The sequence below is a fragment of the Marmota monax genome, unplaced genomic scaffold (genome assembly GCF_021218885.2).
Source record: "Marmota monax isolate L192 unplaced genomic scaffold, Marmota_monax_Labrador192_F-V1.1 WCK01_AAM20220418_F8-fsc00127, whole genome shotgun sequence".
Taxonomy (NCBI): domain Eukaryota; kingdom Metazoa; phylum Chordata; class Mammalia; order Rodentia; family Sciuridae; genus Marmota; species Marmota monax.
In genome coordinates this window covers 1,969,027-1,991,295 of record NW_026692894.1, presented here as the reverse complement: position 1 = coordinate 1,991,295, position 22,269 = coordinate 1,969,027, and the positions used below count along the sequence as shown (strand labels likewise).

General features: G+C 52.5%; 1 protein-coding gene across 1 annotated transcript in view; it reads right to left on the bottom strand.

Moving 5' to 3' along the window:
- Positions 1 to 22,269, bottom strand: part of Lrfn2 (leucine rich repeat and fibronectin type III domain containing 2) — a 166,267-nt gene that overhangs the window by 19,394 nt on the left and 124,604 nt on the right. The window contains exon 2 of the mRNA XM_046450762.2: positions 18,044 to 19,467. Within this exon, the coding sequence (XP_046306718.1) occupies positions 18,044 to 19,443 (1,400 nt within the window). The 5' untranslated portion in view covers positions 19,444 to 19,467. The remainder of the gene's footprint in view (positions 1 to 18,043; positions 19,468 to 22,269) is intronic.

The following is a 22,269-nucleotide window of genomic DNA, read 5'->3' as shown; positions in this document are numbered from 1 at the left end:
GCTCGATGGATGTGTTGGCACCGCAGCTTGGGGGTGAGGGTGGCATGAGCCTCCGTGGGGAGGGTCCAGCCAGGCGGGAGGATGGGGTGGTGCTTAGGAAACACCCCTCCCCATTTCCCACCCCAACCCTACAATTCTTAGGAAAGAAACTCCCCGAATTCCCCAATTAATGGAACACATAGTTTTGGGCCCCCTTTGGGTTAGGAGGTGTGTTATCAGTCAACTTGTCACCCATTTTGTTTTGTAAGTCAGGGTGAGAAGCAAGCACGCCTTCCCTGCCCTGGGCTGCACTGCCCTGGGTCCTCTGGGTGGTTAATGGAACGTGACGGACAGCAACGTGGTATCGGAGCAGCTTGGACCCTGCAGGACCTGGAGCTCTGGCTGGGAGCAGGAATCTGGGTCCTCCTCCCAGTTCTGTACCCCCATCAGTGCTCTCCTCCTCCAGAGCTCAGCTCTCCCTGGCGTGGTGAGGGGTCTGAGTCAGACCATCTCTCAGGTAACTTCCAGAGAGTCATCCATCTAAAAAATGTCCACGGAGCACCTGTCACATGATAGGTGGAGCTGTCCTGGGACCTTGGGTACAGCAGTCACCACAACCAACACAAGTCCTGGCCTGAGAGGGCTGGAGATGTGGGAAGGTGGAGGGAGACGGCGCTCGGTACCATCTTTGTGCGTGAGTAACTCATTCAGCAGGTTAGAACTCGGGATGTGCCAGGGACAAATGAAGAGGTGTTTCAGCAGGTTAAGAGAGACAGGAAGTGTCAGTGAGGGGGACAGGCTGAGCCCCACCTGGGGGTCAGGCTAAGCGGGAAGGGAAGGTGACATTGGAGGTGAGGGACTCCTTACATTCTAGAGGTCTGTGAATCTCACTGACTCTCAGGACTGCTATAATACAGAGTGAGTACCATCTGGGGTCCCCCGGAGCCCCCACATCTTCTCTCCCTCCACCTCTGTGCACACGGATGCCCGGTGGCCCAGCGGGTGACAGGGTGGAAGACAGATCGGGCGAGTTCCCCGGAGTGGTGAGTGATTTACCACCGTCTTTACTCACACTCCCGTATTTCAGGCTCCCGTGGCTCTGATGGAATAAATATGACCTTTTATTCTTCACTTTGCTTAAGACTCAAGGTCAACAGCCCAGCTGTGATCTATGGGCTGCTTCCTCCATTGGGCGTCCTCCGCGGGGAGCCCCATGGCTGTCAGAGATTCATGGTGCCATCCTCCAGCCCCGCATGCCCTCGGGAGCTCTGGGAGATGCTGGCGCCTGAAGGGCAAAGGCCAAACCATAAATTTCCTCCCTCTCTCCCAGGCCCGCCCCATCACTGGGGTGGACCCTGACCCGATTCATCTCAGCCTGGGAGACATCGGCAACAGGGAGGGGCAGCCATGGTCCAAATGGCACCTTATAAATGAGAACTCTCAAGGGCATGGCCAAGCCAGGCACGGTGGCCCACGCCTGTAATCCAGAGGCTCAGGAGGCAGAGGCAGGGGAATCGTGAGTGAGTTCAAAGCCAGCCTCAGCAACTTCGCGAGACTCTGTCTCAAAATAAAATATTTAAAAAAGAGGCAGGGGTTGTAGCTCAGTAGTAAAGCGCCCCTGGGTTCATTAAAAAAATAAATAAATAAAAGCCAGCCTGACTCAGATGGATTCCTCCAGGCTCTCTATGCACTCCGTTTCCAATCCAAGACTTTGTCAGGCATCACCAGTACTGTCTGGAAGTTCTTCCACTTGTCTAACTTAGAATCTTCCTGAAGCACCCACCTGTCTCTGTATCTGTGGATGGATGGGGTGGGTTGGTCTGGTGCATACATCACTTGTTTCCTCATGGTGACTCTGAGTGACAAAAGGCCGATGATTTGGAGGTTGTTAGTAGAGAAGGCGACAGTGTGAAAGGAAATGGAGTCGCTGGTTTCTAGTTTAAACACATCCCCTGTGACCCCAAGACAACTTATTCCTCACCATCCTCTCATGATCTGGAAGGAAGAGGAGTGGCCAGGTGCTCATTAGAGCATGATAGGCCTGGATTCAAATTCTGAACCTGCCACTTCCTGGCTGGGAGACCTCAGGCAGCTTGCTTACCCACTCTGGTCCCAGAGATTACAACCAGTAAAGCAGGCATAATAGCTACTCCCGGGTAGCTGTGAAGGTGCTTGGGCAGTGGGAGGACACAGCAGGCACTCAGACAGGTGCTGGAGACTTCCGCCAAGGCCTGGAGCCAGCTGGCCTGGGTACGAATCCCAGCTGAGACCTTGCAAAACTTCTTAACCAAATTGTTCCCCGGAAAATTGTGCTTCCTGCAAAGTGATCTCAGGGTCCTTCTTGGTCGGGATGTTGAACAAACTAAAGGAGCCGGTCAGCGGCGGCTGCTAGGAAGTCCCTGGGGCTAACAGCTCTCGGGACAGCTGGCCTTTATCTTCGTCATCACTGAGGAGAAACCACCCACGTTTACTTGGCACTTGTTGATAAACTGATGTGACTCCATTTTTGGGAAACCAGCCTCTACCTCAGGGCAAAGCCTGCCCAAGGAAGGGGGTGTGACCCTTGTCCTTGGAAAAACCCACAGAGCACTCCTAGGCACATACCCACTCCGCTGAGTTGTTTGGAGAGATCTGCTGCGCTAGGTGTCCCTGACTCAGTCAGGCTAGGTGAGGACCCATAGCAACCACCTAGCAACCACCAATCAGCATGAGACAGGGAAAATACCTGGGATGCCAGATGACCCTCCCAGTAGTTTATGGTGGTTGGTAACAAGTTGGGAAACCATGTAGTTCAGCATGCACTCCCCTCATGGCTTAAACCAATGGTTCAAACGAATCCCCCTCTTGTACTAGCCAATCACCCCTACCTAACTTGTTTCCACCAGTGAATGTGCTAATCATGTTTTAGAGTTGTTTTATGATCTTCCCGAGGTGAGTGATGATTTGCTAAGAGATGCTATGATGTATGTGAAGTCCCTGCTTTCCCCAAAGAGTGTATAAAACTGCTGCAAATCCCGGGCTCGGGCCTCTCAGTGTCACCAGTTGCTGTGTGTGCGCGGAGGACCGAGCTAGCTCACAATAAATGCTTCTTTGCTGCTTACATCAATCTTGGTCTCTGGTGGTCTTTTGGGGGTCCCGATCTGGAGCATATCATTGTGACCTAATTTCCATCCCTCAGTCTCTGGTTTTAATCCATGCACTTCCACTCAAAGATGCACAATCTAGAAACATGCAGAAGTGAGACGAGTGCTTCTTTTAATGTTTTATTGAAGATCAAAAGTCAACATCGGGCCTGAGCTAGAGGCCCTGGGTCCCCAGGACGGTTTGCTGTGACATCCGGACACTGACTTCCCCTATGCACCCCACCATGGAACTGCCACAGAGTCCGGGCCACTTCATCTTGGGAACAGCCTGAGGAGGAGGGGTCAGGAGGGCCCAGAGCAATGCGAGGGGCGTGTCCTCATGGGCGTGGCCTCTCGAGGACCGCCCAGGACGGGGAGGGGCTGCCTCTGCCCGTTTAGCCCTGGCCAGGCTGGCCCTGGGACTGCAGAGTCATCACCATGGAGGCGAGGCCCCAGGAGACAGACCTCAGGCACACACAGCCAGGCGAGAAACACAGTGGCGCCCCGACCTGCTGCACATGTGTCAGTCCTCCTGGAACCCTTCCCTGACTCCCAGGGCTGGGCCAGTCCCCAGCACCTGCTGTCACAGGCACAGCCCTCCTCAGGGCCCTAACTCCTGACGTGCCCACCCCTCCCGCATTTCTATTTACCATCTGTCTGTCTGTCTCCCTGGGGAACACGATCTGCTGGAGGGCGGGAGGGCCCTGTGTCCCCCTGCTTGGGACCGAGACCTGACTTCATAAGCCTAAAGGTAAAGGGAAGGGTGGAGGGCGGCAGGGGGAGAGGTTAATCTGAGTCAGTTAGCACTGGGTGGACCATGACAAGCGTGGACATATTATAGAAGAATTAGTTTAATTATTTCTGCTGAGGACAGAGGTAGGATCTCAGGACAGGAGGCGGGGGGATGGATTTGGGGGCTGTACTCAGGAGGGCTCAGAAGTCCTTGGCACCGAATAGGGATGTGGGCCTTGAGGGAAATGTGGGGTAGTTTTTGTCCCTGGGAGTTACTTCACATGGGACCAGTCCGCGTCCCAAAGGGTAGTGGGGTGAGGGGTGACAGGTGGCAGAAGTGTGGGTAAGTAGGACTCACACAGGGAGGGATGGTCTGAGTGACCTTGAACTGGCCCTTTCTCACTTGGGAATCTCTCAGCTTGTGAATGCAGCAAGAAGGAGGCCCATTTTAAAGACAAAAGAACTGAGTCCAGGATAGTTGGGATGAGCTGGCAGCTGGGTTGATCCAAGGATCTTGGCTTTATGGCTCCTCTTCCCAAACTGTCTACAGCTCTCTAAGTATGCCCACACTGGGAACTGGGCTTGAGGTCACTTGTGACCTCTTCTGGCCTCTTCCCTCCTGCTACTGCCAGAGTTTCCACTGTGTCCTCCAATAGTTTCCCCTGTTGGCCCAACTCAGAGGAAGCCACCTCTGCGTCTCCCAGATTTCTGTACATTTTACATGCAAAGAAATGCATCTCTAATGGTGGAATTTCAGTCCCTTTGATCCATGAAAAAGTATATTTTGGACAGGCTCCTGTTCCTGGCCCACTCCAGGTAGGGTGGCAGGAAATGGGATTGAGCCTGAACAGGGACACTAGGGGTGGCGGACCCAGCCTGACCCAGTGGCCACAAGGCCAAGACATCCTCCAGCCCCGGCCCCGAGGAACAGACTAATAATTACTAGCCAGGCCGACCTGCGAATTTTCAAAGCCCCCCCTTTCTACTCAGACCTTCTTCCTAGTGACACTCAAAGCCAGGGACAGGGAGGGGAGCAGCCCGTGGCTCACACACGGTGGCATTTTGACAGGTGGTAAAAATATCTTTCTGGAGTTTAGTGCCAGCTGCCACCAAAACACCCCAGCTTCCAGGATCCTGTCCTGTGCCCAGTCCTGTCCTCAGCAGCACCCCTGCCTGTCCCTCCACAGGGAAGCACAGGACCCCAAGACCCTGGCCACCTTCTAACCTGCAAATGCCACCTTCATCCCGTGGCCAGACGCCGGCACCCGCACACCTAGGAGCCACTAGAGAAGGTGACTTATGATCAGAAACGCCGCGGCACATACCGAATGAGCTAATTAAACAAGAATATAAATAATTACTCCCCCGTCAGGGATGGGGTACGATGGCTGAGGAGCTGGGACAGTGGCCTCGTGGGACACTCTGCCCTGCTCAGGGAGGGCGCGAACTCCTTGTCTCCACTCGGATGGTGAGCTGGAACTCATCTGGTCCCAGGCCCAAGGATTCTGCCAGAAAAACCATTGTAACACGCCACTGAGCTCATCCGGAAGGACACCCGGGTCCTGCTGCCCATCTTATAGATGTGGACATGGAGGAGCAGAAGGGTCTAGACACAGCTCAGATCCCAGCACCCGCCCTCAGCGGGTCTCCTGGCTCCACCCTTTGGCTACAGTGTATTCTCCCTGCAGTAGCCAGAATTTTCTTTCTCAGTTACATGATGCCTATTTCCTGCTTTCAACCCCTCAGTGGCTCTTACCTTTTGCAGGATAAAATCCAAGGCCTTACCCTGGCCTGAGTGGCCCTGTCTGCTGAAGCCCCGCCTGGACCTCACCTCACTCCCTGCAACTTCTCCCTCAGAGACACCAGAGTCCTTGCTGCCTCTGCAACGCTGTGAGTGCATCCTGCCCCAGGGCCTTTGCACCAGCTGCCTCCCCTGCCTGGCCTTTTCTCTCACTCCACTCTGATCTCTACTCCAATGTCACTCCTCAGCAGGACCATCCCTGACTACCTGTATAAAATAGTAGCCCCAGCCTCTGTCTCCTGGTGCACATTTTTAATCCCATCTCTCTCTCCCCCATAAGAATGTTAGATCCTTGAAGGCGAGGACTTTGCCTATCTGGTTCTCACCCTGAGTCTGGATCGGACTCTCAATACAGATTTGTTGATTGAATAAGTGAATATTGAAATCAATGACTATCAGTGCCAAATCCAGAGTTTTCCTAAGCACACGTCATTTATCCCCTCAGAACTAGGCCCTGGCTCCTTGCTGCCAACACGAGCAAGCCCAAAGTCACATCACCTCCCTGGGGCTGAGTTCTCATCCACCAAATAACAAATAACGGGTCCCACCTCTCAGGGGAGTAGTGAGTACCAGGTACAAGAACACACAGGAAATGTGGCAGGAGCTCGGGAACATGGCAGCCGTGGGTGACAGGCAAGGCCTGCCTCTGCCCTCTTCCAACCTCCCTGCACAAACCTCCTGTTAACTCACTAGACCCACAGTTCTCAAAGTGTTGGTCCCCAGGCCAGCAGGACAGTGGCAGCCTCGCGAGAGACTGTGTTCCAAATGCAGATTTCCAGAGACCCCTCCAGGCTGACTGGATGGGAAGGGCAGGGGCAGATTCTGCATTGTGTTGACAAGCCCAGGGGCTGATTCTGACACTTGGTGGGGTTTGAGAGCCACGGCCCCAGAGCCAGCCTGTCCGCCCAGGACGTCAGGAGTGCTCTACTGAGTTATTGGTCCTGTTTCTTCACTTGCATGATTATAACCGTGGCCTCCTCCCGGCCTGGAGGTGGGGTGGGGGAAGGCCTGCCCTGCCCCTCGCCCTGGGTCTGCCAGGGAATGTGCCTCGGCTAACATGTGATCTAGCAGATGCGACCCCAGCAGCCTGCCACTTGCCCCTGCCACTGGCTTGCCCACAGGGACACACCCTGTTCTCCTCTCAACCATGAGAAAAATATACCCGGATGACACCTGTCCTCCCCTGGGACTCCAGAACAAGCCACGGTGAGGAGATTCCAACCTGGAACTGAGAGCCACGCGCAGCCCACCCCGCAGAGACCAGTTCAACCCCAATCAACCTCAGAGCCATGATCGAGGAAGTCAAATGTTAGCAGCTGCAGCCACTAGATACTGAGACGGCTTGTTGGGTGACATTCCCGCAGCCACAGCAGCTGACGGGCACACCTACACTCGGGCCTCGCGGTCCCCCTGTCTCTTTCTTCACTGGCTCCATCTGAAAGCTACACCCTCCCTTCTTCTCCGAACCCCACCTGTGCAGCTTCTACTCCTCGGGGTCTCAGAGGTCCCCGACATGGCCCTGCAGGCCCAGGACAGGAGGTACTTCAGCAAGTTCCTGGAAAAGCTCGAGAGGACGAATTTCTCCAGGCAATTCATTCCCAGGCTGACCCTTGAAGGGGCTAATTACTCAGTGGAAAGGCTCTTTAAGGTACCATCACTAACTCCCGACCTGGTTAGAGGCTCCGGGTGTCAGAGCTCTAGGTGACGCTGGACTTCCTGGCACCTGTATTATTTACCAGGCACTAAGAGTTGGTCAGTACCCAAAGCCTCCACCCCACCGCCACAGAACAAGTGGGGACCCACATGTGGAGCCCACCCCAGTTAGAAATAACCCTTCTCTGGATAATCAGGGGGCTTCTTCATCCTTACCATGTGCCTCTGTGACCCGCCTTTGGCCTGGCTTGGCGCATCCCATAACGCTCTTGGGACTCCTCCCATTCACTCCCCCATATCTGAAGATGATGGGTGTTCGTGTGTCGTTTGTCCTCACACAGGGTGCCCACTCTCACCCCCCACACACGTGCCAGGCCGCAGGCCTAATTGGCGAGAACTGAGACATCCCTCCTAGCTTCCCTCTGTGTCCTGGTGTCCCCAGAGAGGAGAAAAAAGCCAACTCAGCATCACAGAGAGGATGCCCAGATCACCCGCCCTCCGAGCCTGGCCTCGGCTCCCCAGGCTGGCTGCTGGTCTCAGGGAGTGTGTGGGTAGCTGGAGAGGGACATTAGTGACAGGGCCCTGTGCCACCTGCCACGCACCCTCCTCTCCTCATTTCCCAGCACAAGGCTGACTTTCACTGGGGGAGGTGTCCATGGGCCTGATCACATGCTTCCCTTGCTCAGCCCCCACGGCAGACTGGGGGGACTCAGAGCAGAGTCAGGGGGCGGTCATTATAGGGGCTGACACATCCTGGAGACTGGAGCCTTACTTTGGGTTCCCAGGAGGTGGACAAAATTGGGTAGCAGTTGTTTATTCGGGAGGCGGACTCAGAAGCCCTGGTGAAGGAATCAGAAGGGATCAACACAGGCGGTCTTGTTAGGCAGGTTTCCACTATGGACCCCACAGGCCTAGAACATGCCCCCACCTCCCCACCCCTGGCTGTCCTCTCTTCTCCCCTGAGCATGAGGAAGCTGGGGATCCATATCTCCTTGACTCTGTAATAGGCAAGGGGCTGCACCTGGGGACGCCAGCTCTGCCATGGCCTGGCACTGCAGAGAAAGCCCCGGGCACAGTGTCAGCAGACACAGGACAGTGAGCCCTGCCTCAGTTCCCTGGGCCCAGGGAGCTCCCAAAGCATCCCGGAAACACCCCCCCAGCTGCTTTTGCTTGGTATTTATTTATTATCAACACAGGTCAGTTGTACAAATGAAGGGCTTCCGGGTGGCATTTCCATACATGTATATAGCAAGCTTGGAGCATGCACCCTCCTATCTACTGTTTTCCCCATTTCCTGACCCTCTTTTCCAGACCCTAATTGTCCCTCTTCTACTTTCAAGACATTTTTTTTTAAGTTTCCATGTATGAGAGAAAACGTGATATTGGTCCACGGGTGTCTGGCTTATTCTGCTTGACGTGATGTCCTCCAGTGCCATCCGTTTTCATGCAAATGGCAGGATTTCATTCTTTATGGCTGGACGAAACCCCACTGTGCATATAGAACATATTTTCTGTCTCCCTGCATCTGTGGATGGGCTCCAGGCTGATTCTATGACTGGCCATTGTGAACAGAGCCTCTACCTGTGCTGGCTTGAGTTCTTTCAGGTGTAACCCAGGAATGCCACACTGGAGCATCACAGTTCTAGTTGGAGCTTTTCGAGGAAGCTCCATGCCATCCTCCGTAGTGGTCACACTAATTTCCATTGGACATGGGCTTCTTTCACAGGACAGAAACAAACCCTGGGTCTGGATGAGCTGCTGTCATCAGATCTCCGCAGCTAGAAGTGTGTCCATGCTTTGAAGATGTCCTCTTTCATGTCTGTCATCTCCTTCCAATTCTACAAGCACTTTGGGAGGTAGCAGGATGGTTGTTATCATCCCCATTCCACAGATGAGAAGCCTGAGGCACAGACAAGGGAAGACAGGGATTCCACATCTAGAGCCCCAGACTCGGCTAATAGGAATGGCTCCAGCATCCACACTGCCCAGGCTCTGGCTTCCGAAGGGTTTTCACAGACATTCCTCTTTGGACATGGAATGTTATAGAGGAAGCAAAATCCTGGAGAGGTCGGAGCAGCGCAGGGTAGAGCCAGGATCCAACCTGGGTCTCCTGGCTCCTTTTGTCCCTAGGAGTTAGGGACCAAACCCCCAGCTACGGATTTACAGAAGCTCTGTCAACCAGCACTGCCCAAGCCCCTGACTACCCTGGGTACCGTGGGACTACGCCCAGTTACCACGAGAGCTTTGGGAACACTGGATACAGACCCAGGTGGACTCAGGAAATGGGTCCTGTGCCGGGGAAAGTCTAGTGTCATTGGAGGGCTCAGTGTGGTTCTAGTGACCACCAGCAGCAGCACTGTCTAGAGTCTTGATGCTCCTCCCAGCCCAGCCCCTCCCTCTGCAAACATGTTTTGGTGTTTCATGGGAGGAAGTCAAGGGTATCTCCATCCGGCCCTTCCGACTGCCCACACATGCCTAAGGTTACCACAGGGTGGGCTCCCGTCCTCTCTTACTAGAGAGTTAACAGCCTCACCTCTAAGGGCTGGAGGTGGGTGTGTGTTGTGATCTCCTCAGTCCTGTGAGTCATCCCTGTCTTCAGAGAAGGAGCTCTTTTGAGAGTAAACAGGGAAAGACATGCAGAGAAATCAGTTGCCTCTGAACGCTTGCCCTGAAGGTTTTTGAATCTGAGTGGTGTCACCATCTTGAGCAGAGAGGGACCTGATGAAGGGCCAATAATAGGACTTAAGGCACTCTTAGAAGGCACCCTGATACCGTCTCCCCTGTGCATGAGCCCGCAGTGGGTTTTGAAATTCCACCATTAGAGATTCACTCCTTTGGGTTTTACTGAGCTGCAAACTGAATTGCAAATATTTCTAAAAGGTACACCTTAGACCTCGAGCCCTTACAACAGATCTCTCTTCATATTCTTTTCCAGGGTTACAGCTCTCTAGGTTTTGAAAAATGGAGACCCAAGAGGCATCCTGGCCAACCGAGACAAGAAGCACCAAACAGGAAAAGTGGGAGGCTCCTCGCCACAGTGAGCACTTACTGGTATCAGTGCGTCCCAGTTAGCTGTGATTTCATTCCAGGACACCCTGTCCTGTGGAATATACATAAAGGAGTCATCCCATTTACAGATGAAAAAATGAAGACTGAGAGCAGAGATTGGCATACGGTCTCAGGACTAGTAAACGATGGAGCTGAGGTGCAAGCAAAGGTCATGGAGCCATGGAAGGGTTAGCTGTCTCCCTATCTTCTCTGCATTACTGAGGGTGCCTTGTGCAAAATTTCCCAGACTCCCTTGCAGAAATGTGCACATGTGCACCACTGAAGTATGAACAGAAGGAATTAGGTGGGGCTTCTGAAAAATCTCTCACTTTGTCCTCTTGCTTTTCTTTTTGTTCATTTTTCCTGCTGCATAAAAGAGCACTGTGATAGCTAGAGCTGCAGCAGCTCTTGTGTGCTATGAGGAGACCTTAAAGACAGAAACTGTGTGCAGAGGAAGGCAGGGGAGAAAGATAGAAAGAGCTGGGCACTCTCTTCCACTGAACTTCTCTTAACAGAGGGGCACGTACACTACTGTGGATGTCAGCCAGGTGGGAGGGCCTTGCTGCCCTTCCTCTGGGGTCCTTCTTCTCACATCCAGGTTAAATTCCCTTTTCTGTTCACCCACTTTTTCTGTGAGACCTCCAGCAACTTTGCCACTTCTCAATGGCTCACCATTGAAATGAGGGATGGGATGCTGCTCTTCATCTTGCCCCTAATTCCTACCAGGTGGTCCCAGCGGCTGCTTCTCAGTGGAACCGAGGTTCTCACTGCCACCCGTGTCTCCGCTTTGTGCCAACATTGCTGGAATTTGGAAATGTGGGGAAGCGAGGAAGCTGACAGAGAAGATCCCTGCAGACTCTGGCAGGATAAAGAGAGGTCCTGGTTGTTGTCCCCCACCCACATCTCCAGGCTTGATGAAGACTCCGGGTCATTGTGAGACGCCCTGCAGCGTGGAGCCTGGCACGGTGGGGAAGGCCCGGGTCTGGGAGACTGTATTCCTTATTCTTTGCTTTGTGAAACTCAGGGAATCTACTCAATTCACCTGAGACTTGGTTTTGTCACCTGCGAAGAGGGCACAATATTCTTTGCCCCGCGCCTTCTTGTGGATGTCAGGTTTCAATGGTCAGCAGGACAAAATCTGTAAATGTGGAATTCAGGGCAGGCTGATTTTGATCTGGGCTCTGCCTAAAGAGCTGCCTCTCCCCCATGCACCCCATTTCCCGTGGCTGCCTTTCTCTTCTGCCTGTGGGAGCTCAACCCACCTTCTCAGGAGACGCCAGCCTGGGGACACAGCTGAGTCCAGGAACCTTCCTGGGATTGGTGGCAGCCTGTCCTGGCACGCCCCCTTGCCTTGAGGGAGCATGTGTCCCTACCAGCTCTTCCCCATGTCCCAGAACCTGGGGGCCAGGTTCATTAGTAAATTTTCCTCCACTCGATGGTGGAGGTGGCCGTATATTTTCCTGGGTTGGGGATGGAGCTCCCCCAAGGCGTGACTGAGAAGGTCCTGGCGGGGTGGAAACTGGCTAAATCTGTCTCCTTGATCTTTACCCAGACGGGAGACGAGCAGCAGCCAGAGTTAGAGCCTCCAGCCCTGCCAAGCTCTCTCCAGGGTGGGCAGGGTGTGGCAGAGAAGCCTGGTAGAGCAGGGTGGGAGGGCCATTGCCCTTCCTCCAGGGTCCCTCTTCTCACAGACCCTCCCTTGGCCTTGGAGGGGACCGGGGCTGTGACCCAGCAGTAGGGCGGGGAGAGCAGCATCCTAGTTAGTTCCACACTGTGCTTTGCAAGTATGTGTGCTGTCCCCTGGTCCTCCTGGGGACTGTTCTAACATCATGCCTGGTGACAGATGTTCTTGACGACTCTTAGAGACAAGTGTTTGTGAATGTCACTCGGGCTGATAATGACATGCAGGGCACTTAATTTCCCATGTCACATCAGGGATGAGGTCCAGCTGGATGGGTTGTCGCTCTCTCTGGGGCAGGGAGTGGGGGACGCCCCTCCCATCCCCTGTCTACTCTTCTTTCGTGATATGTCGCCTTTGATGCTGGCTCCGACCTAGAAGGCAGGCCCTGACCATGAGAGACGTGACTGCCAGCCGTCCCCAGTCACTTGATGAACAGGCCAGGCCCTGCTCGAGGACTGTCTGTGGACGGGCATGTCCCCAGTGTCTACCTGCAGGGTCCACTGTGTGTACTTGGGGAGGACAAATGCTTTGGGAGGGCAGCCAGAGCCAATGGGTAACTAGGGGTCTTGTCATGTGACACAAGAGCCAGGCGTGGTTGCACAGTCAGACCGGATCCCGCAGGAGCTGGGCAGGTGTCGACATGACCCAAGGCTGCACGGCGCCCCCTGGAATGCAGGTTACAGCTCCTGTGCCCAGACACTGCTCACAGTTCCCCGGGACTCTTATGGGACCTTGGGGTAGCTCAAGGTGACCTGTCAATGACCTATGTCCACGTTGAGTTGGACCCTCTGACCCTCTATCAAGGTCCTATGAGACAGGGTCCCTAACCCTGGGGTACCAGACGCCACAGTGGTCCCAACCGGTAGAAGCAGGTGAGTTTAGCAGGAGCCTCCTCGTCCTGCTCAGGCAGCCGTGGAAGTCTGAAGTGAAGCGATGGCCTCAGCAGGCCAGGATCATGTAGGTCATGTTTCCACTCCTGCCTTAAAGTCAGGGCACCGGCTTGGTATCCCTGGGATAGGGACAGCCAGGTTGTCCTGAAGGCCTTCTCCTGTGGGCAGCCAATGGTTGCATGATGGCTGTTCCTCAGCTGCCTCTCAAGGCCCGAAGGAGGGCAGCGGGAGGGTGTGGAAAATGGGGGCTGCTGTAATTTTATTCTTGTAATGGGCCAATGCCTATTGTCCTGTGTGCGTACGTGCATGTGTGCTGTGTGCGTGCATGTGTGTGCGAGTGCATGTGTGTGTGTGCGTGAGTGCGTGTGTGTGTGTGTGTGTGTAAGAGAGAGAGAGTGTGTGTGTTTCTCTTCTCCCACCCGTAAGTTCTTCAAAATCATTAAAGGACCCAGGATTTCTTTCCTGCGTCCTCTCATCTCCAAGGTCAGCTTCACCCTGTCTCCCATGAGCCTCCAGGATCCCATTCATCCACAGCCTCTGGAGGCATGGCAATGTGTGTACGTGACCCCTAAATCTGGGCCGTCCTGAATTCACCCTCTCACGGCCCCCCTGTGACGGGGGTCTGAATGATTCAGGACGGCCATTAACCTCCCACGGTCTGTTAGTGGACTCCTGCTAACACAGCTGAGGACTAGGGGTGCATTTCAACGCCCCCAGCACTGGTGACTGTGGTATTCTCCAGAGCAGGTACAACTCTGAGCGTAGGCACACGGAACCCCAGGCAAGGCGGGGCCTCTTCACCTTGAGTTTGGGCAATTTCAATGGAGTCCCTGAACCAAAATAGGCAGGTGGGTAGACAGATGGATAGTTAGACAGACAGACAGACAGATGATAGACTGGTAGCCATGACAATTTTCTAAACACATTTTCTCTGCAGATATCCGTTCCAACAACAAGACACTGAGCTGCACAGAAATGGGGACAGCCGCTGGGGTGCAAGTCCACGGCCTTCTAGCACGTTCACATCAACTTCTGAGTCAGTGTGGGTATCTGACCAGTTGCAGTTCCCTTCAGGAGGTCAAGTTTCTCCATTTTGTCCTCGGGACAGCAGGGGGCTTTGCCAACATCCCACACAGTTGTAATACGCTGTTTGTGGTAGTGACTCGTCCAGTGGAAACCCTGATGGTGTTTGCCCAGTTCACCGGTCACCCCAGAGGTTCCAGTCCACTTTCATGGAAAGTCTTTCTAGAATTTTCTAGGGACTTCATGCCCAGTCTTGCACTGTAAGCTTTATCGGGTTTATTCTTTGCAAAACAGAATGTCTTTCTTCCTGCTCGTCTATCTCAAAGTCACCGCCAAGGCTTGCACATCTCGCCTCTGTGTTCTTCCAGTCCTGGAACGTGGCCTAGGAGCCCAGAACTCGCCCTTGACATTCCGAGGCATGTCTGTTGAGCTTGGACATCCCTCTCCGTGGTACCGGCCTCATCCCTCCTGGATCAGGCTCTGGGCAAGCACAGACTGCCGGCATCTGGATTCTGTCTCTGCTACTTACCTGCAGAGGAACACCTTGGGCAGGTTTCTTGTAAAAACAGAGTAATGGGTTTTACCCCCTGGGGTTCCTTGCGAACCAGAGCCCATTTTGTGCATTAAAGCCCTTAGAACAGCAATGGCAAGGCCTCCCTCTGGGCAGCCTGTGCCACCCCGCTGTGCCCTTCTCCTTACTGGGGGAGATGGAGGCCAGTGGAAGGTGCCCATGTTTGCCTCTATCTGTGCCTTGCAGCCTCTTTCCTGACCAGCATTAGTTCTTCCTGCTATGAATACAGACTAAAACGACCTTGGGGCTGCTTTGGGGCTGCCTTTAATATTCACCTTCTGATCAGGACTTTCCTTTTTCCTTTGGTCCATCTTCTGGTTAAAACCTAAGCCTGGTAGAGAGTCCATGCAGCCTGATGACATCTGGTTTGTTGTTGTTTGTTTGTTTGATGCCATGCATCCTCATGGGGATGATTCATTTTCTAAAAACCCAGTTTCTTGATTAAAGTCTGCTAGCTGTGGTCCCATGAGGACAGTGACGACAGTGGTTGAGCTGGCCATTGAAGGCAGGGGCCAGGGTACACATATGGTTTATTGTTCGATTTCATGTTTCCATAAAGGAATAGCTGAAGCAATTAGCTCAATAAAGGGAAAAGGTGTATTTGGCTCATGGTTCTGGAGGTTCAAGTCCAAAGTTAGGAGTCCTTTGGTTCTGGGCCTCTGATGAGGCCATCAGATGCCAGTGACAGGAAGTCGGGTTGGAGCAAACCACTCAGAGGGAAAAAGGAAGACTCTGTGGGCCCCACAATCCTTTCTGGGGCACTAAGACCTAAGGACCTCCCAAGAGGCCCCACCTCTTAAAGGCCCACCGCACCTTCTGATACCACCAGGGAGAGGACCAGGACTTTATAGACGGACCTCTGAGGGACACACATCTAAACTCTAGCAACAGCCCTGCCTCTTTCTGGCTGAGTGACCTTGGGAGAGTTGTCAAATTCTCTTGACCTTTTATGCTTCTGGGTGTGTCCAGGAGGATTAAATGAGATAGTGCCTACAAAGCTGAGAACATCAAACACACAGTAAGCCTGCAAACATGCTGGCTAGGGAGTCTCTCACTATTATTTGGCCCCAGGCCCACGTTTAACATTTTTCTCCCAAATTCTGGAAGTCTGTCTTCTTAAAGATAAGACTGAATTGTATATCTAAACTTCCTCTTCCAGGAAGACTTACCTGAAGCCCTCCCCTGCCTTCCCCCAGCCCCAGGTGTATTTTTTTTTTAAAGAGAGAGAGAGAGAGAACTATTTATTATTTATTTTTTGGCGGACACAACATTTTTGTTTATTATGTGGTGCTGAGGATCGAACCCGGGCCGCACGCATGCCAGGCGAGCGCGCTACCGCTTGAGCCACATCCCCAGCCCCCCCAGGTGTATTTTTGAGACATCACTTTGGTGACATGGGTGGGCCGCTGCCTAGATGCCCATGTCTTCTCTGCAAGCCTTAGCTGTGTTTCCCTCCCCCCATGCCAGGGCCAGCCACAGAGCTGGTGGCTCGTTCCCTTCATGCTTTTTATCAAAGTCAAGACCATATAATAAATTCACCAGGGAAGAAATAGACTTATTTTCAAAAGGTCAGCCTCCCAAGTTATCAAAGAATGTAAATTAAAACAAGTTCCATTTTTCATCTCTGGAATTGGCAAAGATAAAAGGCATTGTGTACTCAATATCAGCAAAGGTGTGGTCAAGTAGGGGCGCTGTCGCCCACCACCAGGGAAGGGTAGGAAAGCACTCACATGTACGTGCAAAGATGGAAATTGACTTGTTAAATCCATCATTCGACTCTAGGAAAATAGGTTAAGGCAATCACTGAAGTTGCAGCAACATAGTTATGTACGAAAATATCCATCCCTGTGCTACTTTTAATATGGAAAAATGGGAAACAACCTGGATGTCCAAGGATTGGAGATTGGTTAAATAAATTATGGTCCAGAGAAATGAAAAATATGTTCATATCATGGGAACTAAGCCAGCTGTAATGTTGAGTGGAAAGAATTAAGATATAATAGCATATACTAGATTGACCATAAATATCATTTAGAACTGATGTAAAATGGAAGGCACTTTCCAAATACTTCTGGTTACATTTGGATAATGAGACTGCAAGTCATTTTTATTTCTCTCTTTATAATTTTTCTTTTCTTTCCAAATTTTCTACGAAGACTATGGCTTTTATAAGTAGAAAAATACATGTATTCTTAAGCTGAATGATATATCTCTGTATATTTTGATATATGTATGTATGTGCATATGTTTGACTTCAAATCTAATCCTGCTTTCTTTCCATTCTGAGATATGAAACTGCAGAGCAGTCCTGCAGATGTGGAGAGGGGGAGTTCCCTAGCCCCTCTCTGATTCCCACCACAATCACATGTACCTGTTCTCCCTCTTGAGCTCTCTTCTCCCACCGCTTCCCATCCAGAGACTAGGCCATCACAAAATCCTCAATGATGGATCCAGGATTCTTGCTCCGGGGACTCTAGTTGTCTGGTGGAGCCTATGGGCTCCCTTCTCCAACCAGCATGTGTAAAATGAAACATGGGCCCCTAGGCCTCCGTGTGTCCCTCTGCAAGTAAGGTAGGCAGCTACTGCAGCTTTCTGCTCCTTTATATCTACCAGGCTTAGGAAATGATCCCCTTGACCTTCACAGTAAGTCTGCAAGGTCAACATCCTTGTTTCCACCTCCGTCGGCAGAATGGAGCCCAGTGGGGTCAGCACAGATGACAAGATGAACCTCCTCTAAGACCCTGGTCCCACACAGCAGAGTGCAACCCAGAAAGGGATGCTCTTCTCCCTCTAGGGTGGCTTAGAAGACCTAGCAGAGGTCTCCCAAAGGAGAGAGGCTGCCTGAGGGTGGAGCCAGTCCAGAGGCAAACGGAACCTAGGGGAGGTCAGAAACAAAGGCAAGGCATTTGTGGGGACCTCTACCCAGCTAAGCCTGAAATGGGATCCTGACTTTCCAATTACATAAATCAGCACATTACTGTGCTCTTTTCCTTCTCTCCCCCCGCCCTCTGTTTTCTTTAGCCAGTCTGATGTAACTCTCTGCCACCAGATGTACATATTAAGTCAGGCATAGATTATACCGAATTACAGATGAGGAAACTGAGATAGACCAGAATAATCAAATGACTAGCAGGTGGAAGAGCCATGACATGAATCCCACTCTTTCTGACTTTCACCACAATTACACAGAAACCAAGGCGAAGGCCAAGTGCCTTCCTCCTTGGACCTCTTTCCACCAAGAGGTCTCCTCATTGCTCTTGTAGGACCCCCAGCTGGGCTCCTTCCAGAACGTTCAGAGGCTCCAGACCAAGGACCAGCAACCACAGCCACTGAAGGGCACAGTTCTGCTGCACACATACCCTGTGCAGGTCCTTTTCTTAGATTTGTAGTCATCTATCTCCTTTTACTTGCATGAATGATAAGGTGAGCCCCACAGGCACCCAGGGGGAAAGGGGCACAGGTGGCAACAGATCAAAACCCTGGTGGTCCCCTCCTCCTTCCCGCCAGTTACAGCCCCTGCCTCTGCCACGGCCACTCGCTCACCTGTAGATCAGTACCTCATCGTCGGAGCAGTTGTACTGCAGCTGGTACATCTTCACCCGCGGCGCCGACTTGCTGACCGACCACTTGACCAGGGCCGAGGTGGTGGTCACATCGGACACCAGCACAGCCCTCTCGGGGGTGCTTTTAGAAGGCTCCCCTCCCCCGCTGCCTCCACCACCACGGCCGGTCTTGCTGGAGCCCGTGATGTCGGAGAGGCGAGACTTGGGGGGCGCCGTGCGGCTGGTGCTGTTGCTGAGGTGTGGCAGCTGGACAATGGATACCTCCACGGTGGCCGTGGCCTCCCCCGCAGCATTGGCGGCTATGCAGGTGAAGGCGCCGCTGTCCTGAGACGTGGTGATGAAGATGTCCAGGGTGCCGTTGTCATATACAGCGGTCCTTGAGGAATTGCCCACCAGCCGGTCATCGGGGGCTACCCAGTGGATAAGGGGACTGGGGTCCCCGATGGCCTTGCACTTGAGCGTGGCCGCCTGGCCCTCCAGGACCAGCAGCTTGTGTGTGTGCTGTGTGATGAGAGGCGGCTCACACACAAACTCCTCCTCACGCACGTGCCAGAAGTAGCGCCCCTTGAGGGCCCCCGGAGAGCCACAGGTCTCCAGGTCATCATCCCTCTGGAGCCTCCGCAGCCAAAGCAGCTCGCAATTGCAGTGCAGCGGGTTCCCCCCGAAACTAAAGGACAAGGGCGGGGCAAAGGGCGTGGCGGTCAGAGCAGAAGCCTGGGAGCGGGCAAAGATGGGATCTGGGGGCAGCTTCTGCAGCCTGTTGGAGGTGAGGTCCAGGCGGGCCAGTTTCTGCAGGTCGGCAAAGGTGCCCTCGGCGATGTGGTCCAGCAGGTTGTGGTCCAGGCTCAGCTGGTGGAGGTTGACCATGCGCCGCACGGAGTCCCAGGGCAGGCCATGCAGATTGTTGTAGGAGAGGTCCAGGTCCTCCAGCGTCAGCAGGAAGTCCTCGAAGGCGTCATCTGCGATGCCACCCAGCTGGTTGTTGTTGACGATGAGGTGCTGCAGGTTGACCAGGCCCCGGAGGGTGTCCTCTCCCAGGCTGGGCAGCCGGTTGCTGTCCAGGTGCAGGGAGCGGAGGCTCTCCAGGTCCAGGAAGGAGAAGGGCTGGATGTGGCTGATGGTGTTCCTGGACAGAGTCAGGTCCACCAGCCCCGTCATGTTGGCGAAGTCCTGGCGGCCGATGTGGATGATGAAGTTGCCACCCAGGCGCAGCTCCACTGTCCTCCGGTCGATGTCGGGGGGCACGAAGAGCAGCCCCTTGGAGGGGCACAGGGTCCCCAGTGACTCAGACAGGTTCTGGCAGACACAGTACTTGGGGCAGGCATCGACCACGGCAAACGCCATGCCAAACGCCAGCAGCCCACCAAGCAGGGTCTCCATGGTCTGGTCACTCGGCCTTGGCGCCTGAAAGGGAGGCACAGAAGGTCAAGGTCAGGAGGTGACTTCCTACTGCCCTCACAGAGCTTCCTCCCTCCCCCAACCCACTGCCTCAGGGAGAGGCAGAGGCTGCCCGTGCCCAGGCGAGCTCTCCTGCCTTCTCATTCAGTCCCACTAACTCAGGTCTTAGTTTTCTTCTTTCCTTGGTTCTTACCGTCTTCTAACATCCTATTTAATTTACTCATTTATTGTGCTTATTGATTGTTTCCTATACCCGCTGCTAGAACTCCAGCTCCATGCTCCATGAATTGCTGTATCCCAAGCATCTAGCACAGTGCCTGGAACACAGTTGGTGCTCAACAAATATGTGTTGGATGGATGGATAGATGAGTAGGTGGATGGATGGATGAGTAGGTGGATGGATGGATAGATGGATGATACCATATCAACGGTTCATCCAATGGTAGTTGAGTTTGAAGGTATATTATAGCTGTCTTTTGAAGTACAGTGTTATCTGCTTAGTTGGTTTAGACTTTTTTTTAAATATTTTTTTAGTTATACATGGGCACAATATCTTTGAGAGTTGGGGGAGTGAAGAGAGACACAGGAAGGGAGGCAAAGGAACCAACTTCTGAGCACTTCCTTCCTGTAGGGTCCTATGTGTGGCCCCTCATGTATTTGGACTCCCTTTACAAGGAAGGGATTGCCCATGCATGCAGGCCAGGACTAACGGTGGCCACAGGGTCTCCTGGGGTCTTTATTCAAAAATCGTTTTTTGGCTTCCTGACAACCCTCCCCTGTGGTCTCCCACTCAGCGTGTCCCTCTTTCCTGCTGGGTCTTTCCTCTTTGGAACCTGCCATGGTCTACTTTACTTGATATTTCACCTACTTGTCTGGTTTATTGTTTGTCCTCCATGCTGGTGACAAAGCCCCCAGGAGAAGGGGCTCTTTTTTACTCACCACTGTGTGCACCACTGGCACTTAGTAGACACTTTTGCATGAATCTACTCTCTAGGGCAGAGTGGAACAGCCATGGGCTGCAGCCTCTGTGCCTCCAAATCCTACAGTTTTCTCAGTTGTCCATGTTAGAGCAACTTTCTGTACCTTATTTGTGTGGCGCTAAAAGCAACCAATTGAGTTGGACTCTGGGAGAATCATACACACTCTTGTGCAGCGTCTCGCAGACCAGCATTTCTCAAATTGCCTTCTAGGAGTGCTAATTAGGATTCTGCAAAACCGGCTTCTGAGGCCAATAAGTTGGTGAAAGTGCTGCCTACTCCTTTGCTCTTGCAGAAGCTCTACACACATTTCACCAGTTCAGAAGAGTTGAGGGAGGCTGCGGCAGCCAGACACTGGTTAACATTTAATTCCACTTTACTCCCATTTTTTAAACCCTAAAGATATCCCCTCGTAAGCAACAGTTATTAACATCTTGAGGAAGTAGCTTTCCATAGGTCCCAATGTGAAGACCATTGCTGCACATAAAAAACTGGCAGAGTTTTAAAAAAGGGATGTATACTGTAGTAATTTAAAACACTATTCCAATCAGAATCTTTACCATGTAGATTCGAATTCCATTATGCAGCCTGTTGAAGGGTAAATCCCCACCTGAGACCCTTCAAGGGCCAGTGATTCACCCTTCATTTCAGCAGGAGACAGTGGTACTCTAAAAACAGCCCTGTCAAGCAGATATACAATGTGAGCCAGAAATGTAACTGTAAATTTTCTAGTGGCTATATTTTTAAAAACCTAAAAAAGAAATGGGTGAGATTAATTTTGATAACATATTTTATTTCACTATATCCAAAATTCTATTTGAGTATATTGTCATAACAATTATTAATGAGGTGTTGAACATTATTTTATTTGTATGAAATCTTCAAAATCGGTGTGTATTTTATACTTAGCGCATGTGTCAAAAGCTTGTCCACCACAGATGGACTTTGGTTTCCATAACGGACAGTGATGAGAACTGTAGCTCAAAGCTGAAACTCTCCTGCCACCTGTTTGTGTAAATAAAGTTTTATTGGAACACAGCCACTCTCGTTCATTTGCATATGTCTAGGGCTTCTTTCCTGCCACAGTGGCAGAGGGGAGTAGTTGCAGCAGATAGCATGTAGCCAGCAAAGCTGAAAATACTTACTACTTGTCCTCATGTAAAATGTTTTCTGACCTCTGTTCTAGAGGATTTTATTTCTTTTCATCTTCTTTATTGTGGGGACTCTGTTTGAAAGCATTTACCAAATGCCTAATTCCACCCAGTTCTGCTCTGGGCTCCCCATGGGCGGCTGCCCCCCACCCCAGCACCTATTCTCACCAAACTCTTGCCTGAGGTGGGCACACCCACCCCGCCCCACATCCTGCCATGTAAGTACATCTATCCCCCCATGTGGAGAGATGGTAGCTTCCCACCTGCTACCCTGTGCTGTGCTCACACGTGTTCTGGCCTTCTGGGTCCCTGCTCAGCTGTGGCCTGATTGAGCAACTGGAGTCTTCTCCCTGTGCCTTGAGTCCTCTCAGGCTTTCCAGCTATTGGACCCCATGATGCAGAGTGGAGGAGGTGACATTCCTTTGCCTGCCATGGCTGACTGACTGTATTGAGAGGTACCCCATACTCCTTGGGGGTCAGGGACAGCCAGAACCAAGGAAGCCCCTGGTTAATATGGCAGGAGGTGACTGTGTGTGTTCTGTGGCCCCATGAGGAAGGCTGTCTTCCTCGTGAGCCCTTGTCAGTAACTGCTGTGGTGTTCTAAGGCCAAGTGATGCTGCCCGACATTGGATCATCGTGGCGTAGCTCAGAAATGATAATATTTGACAGTTGCAGTAGTG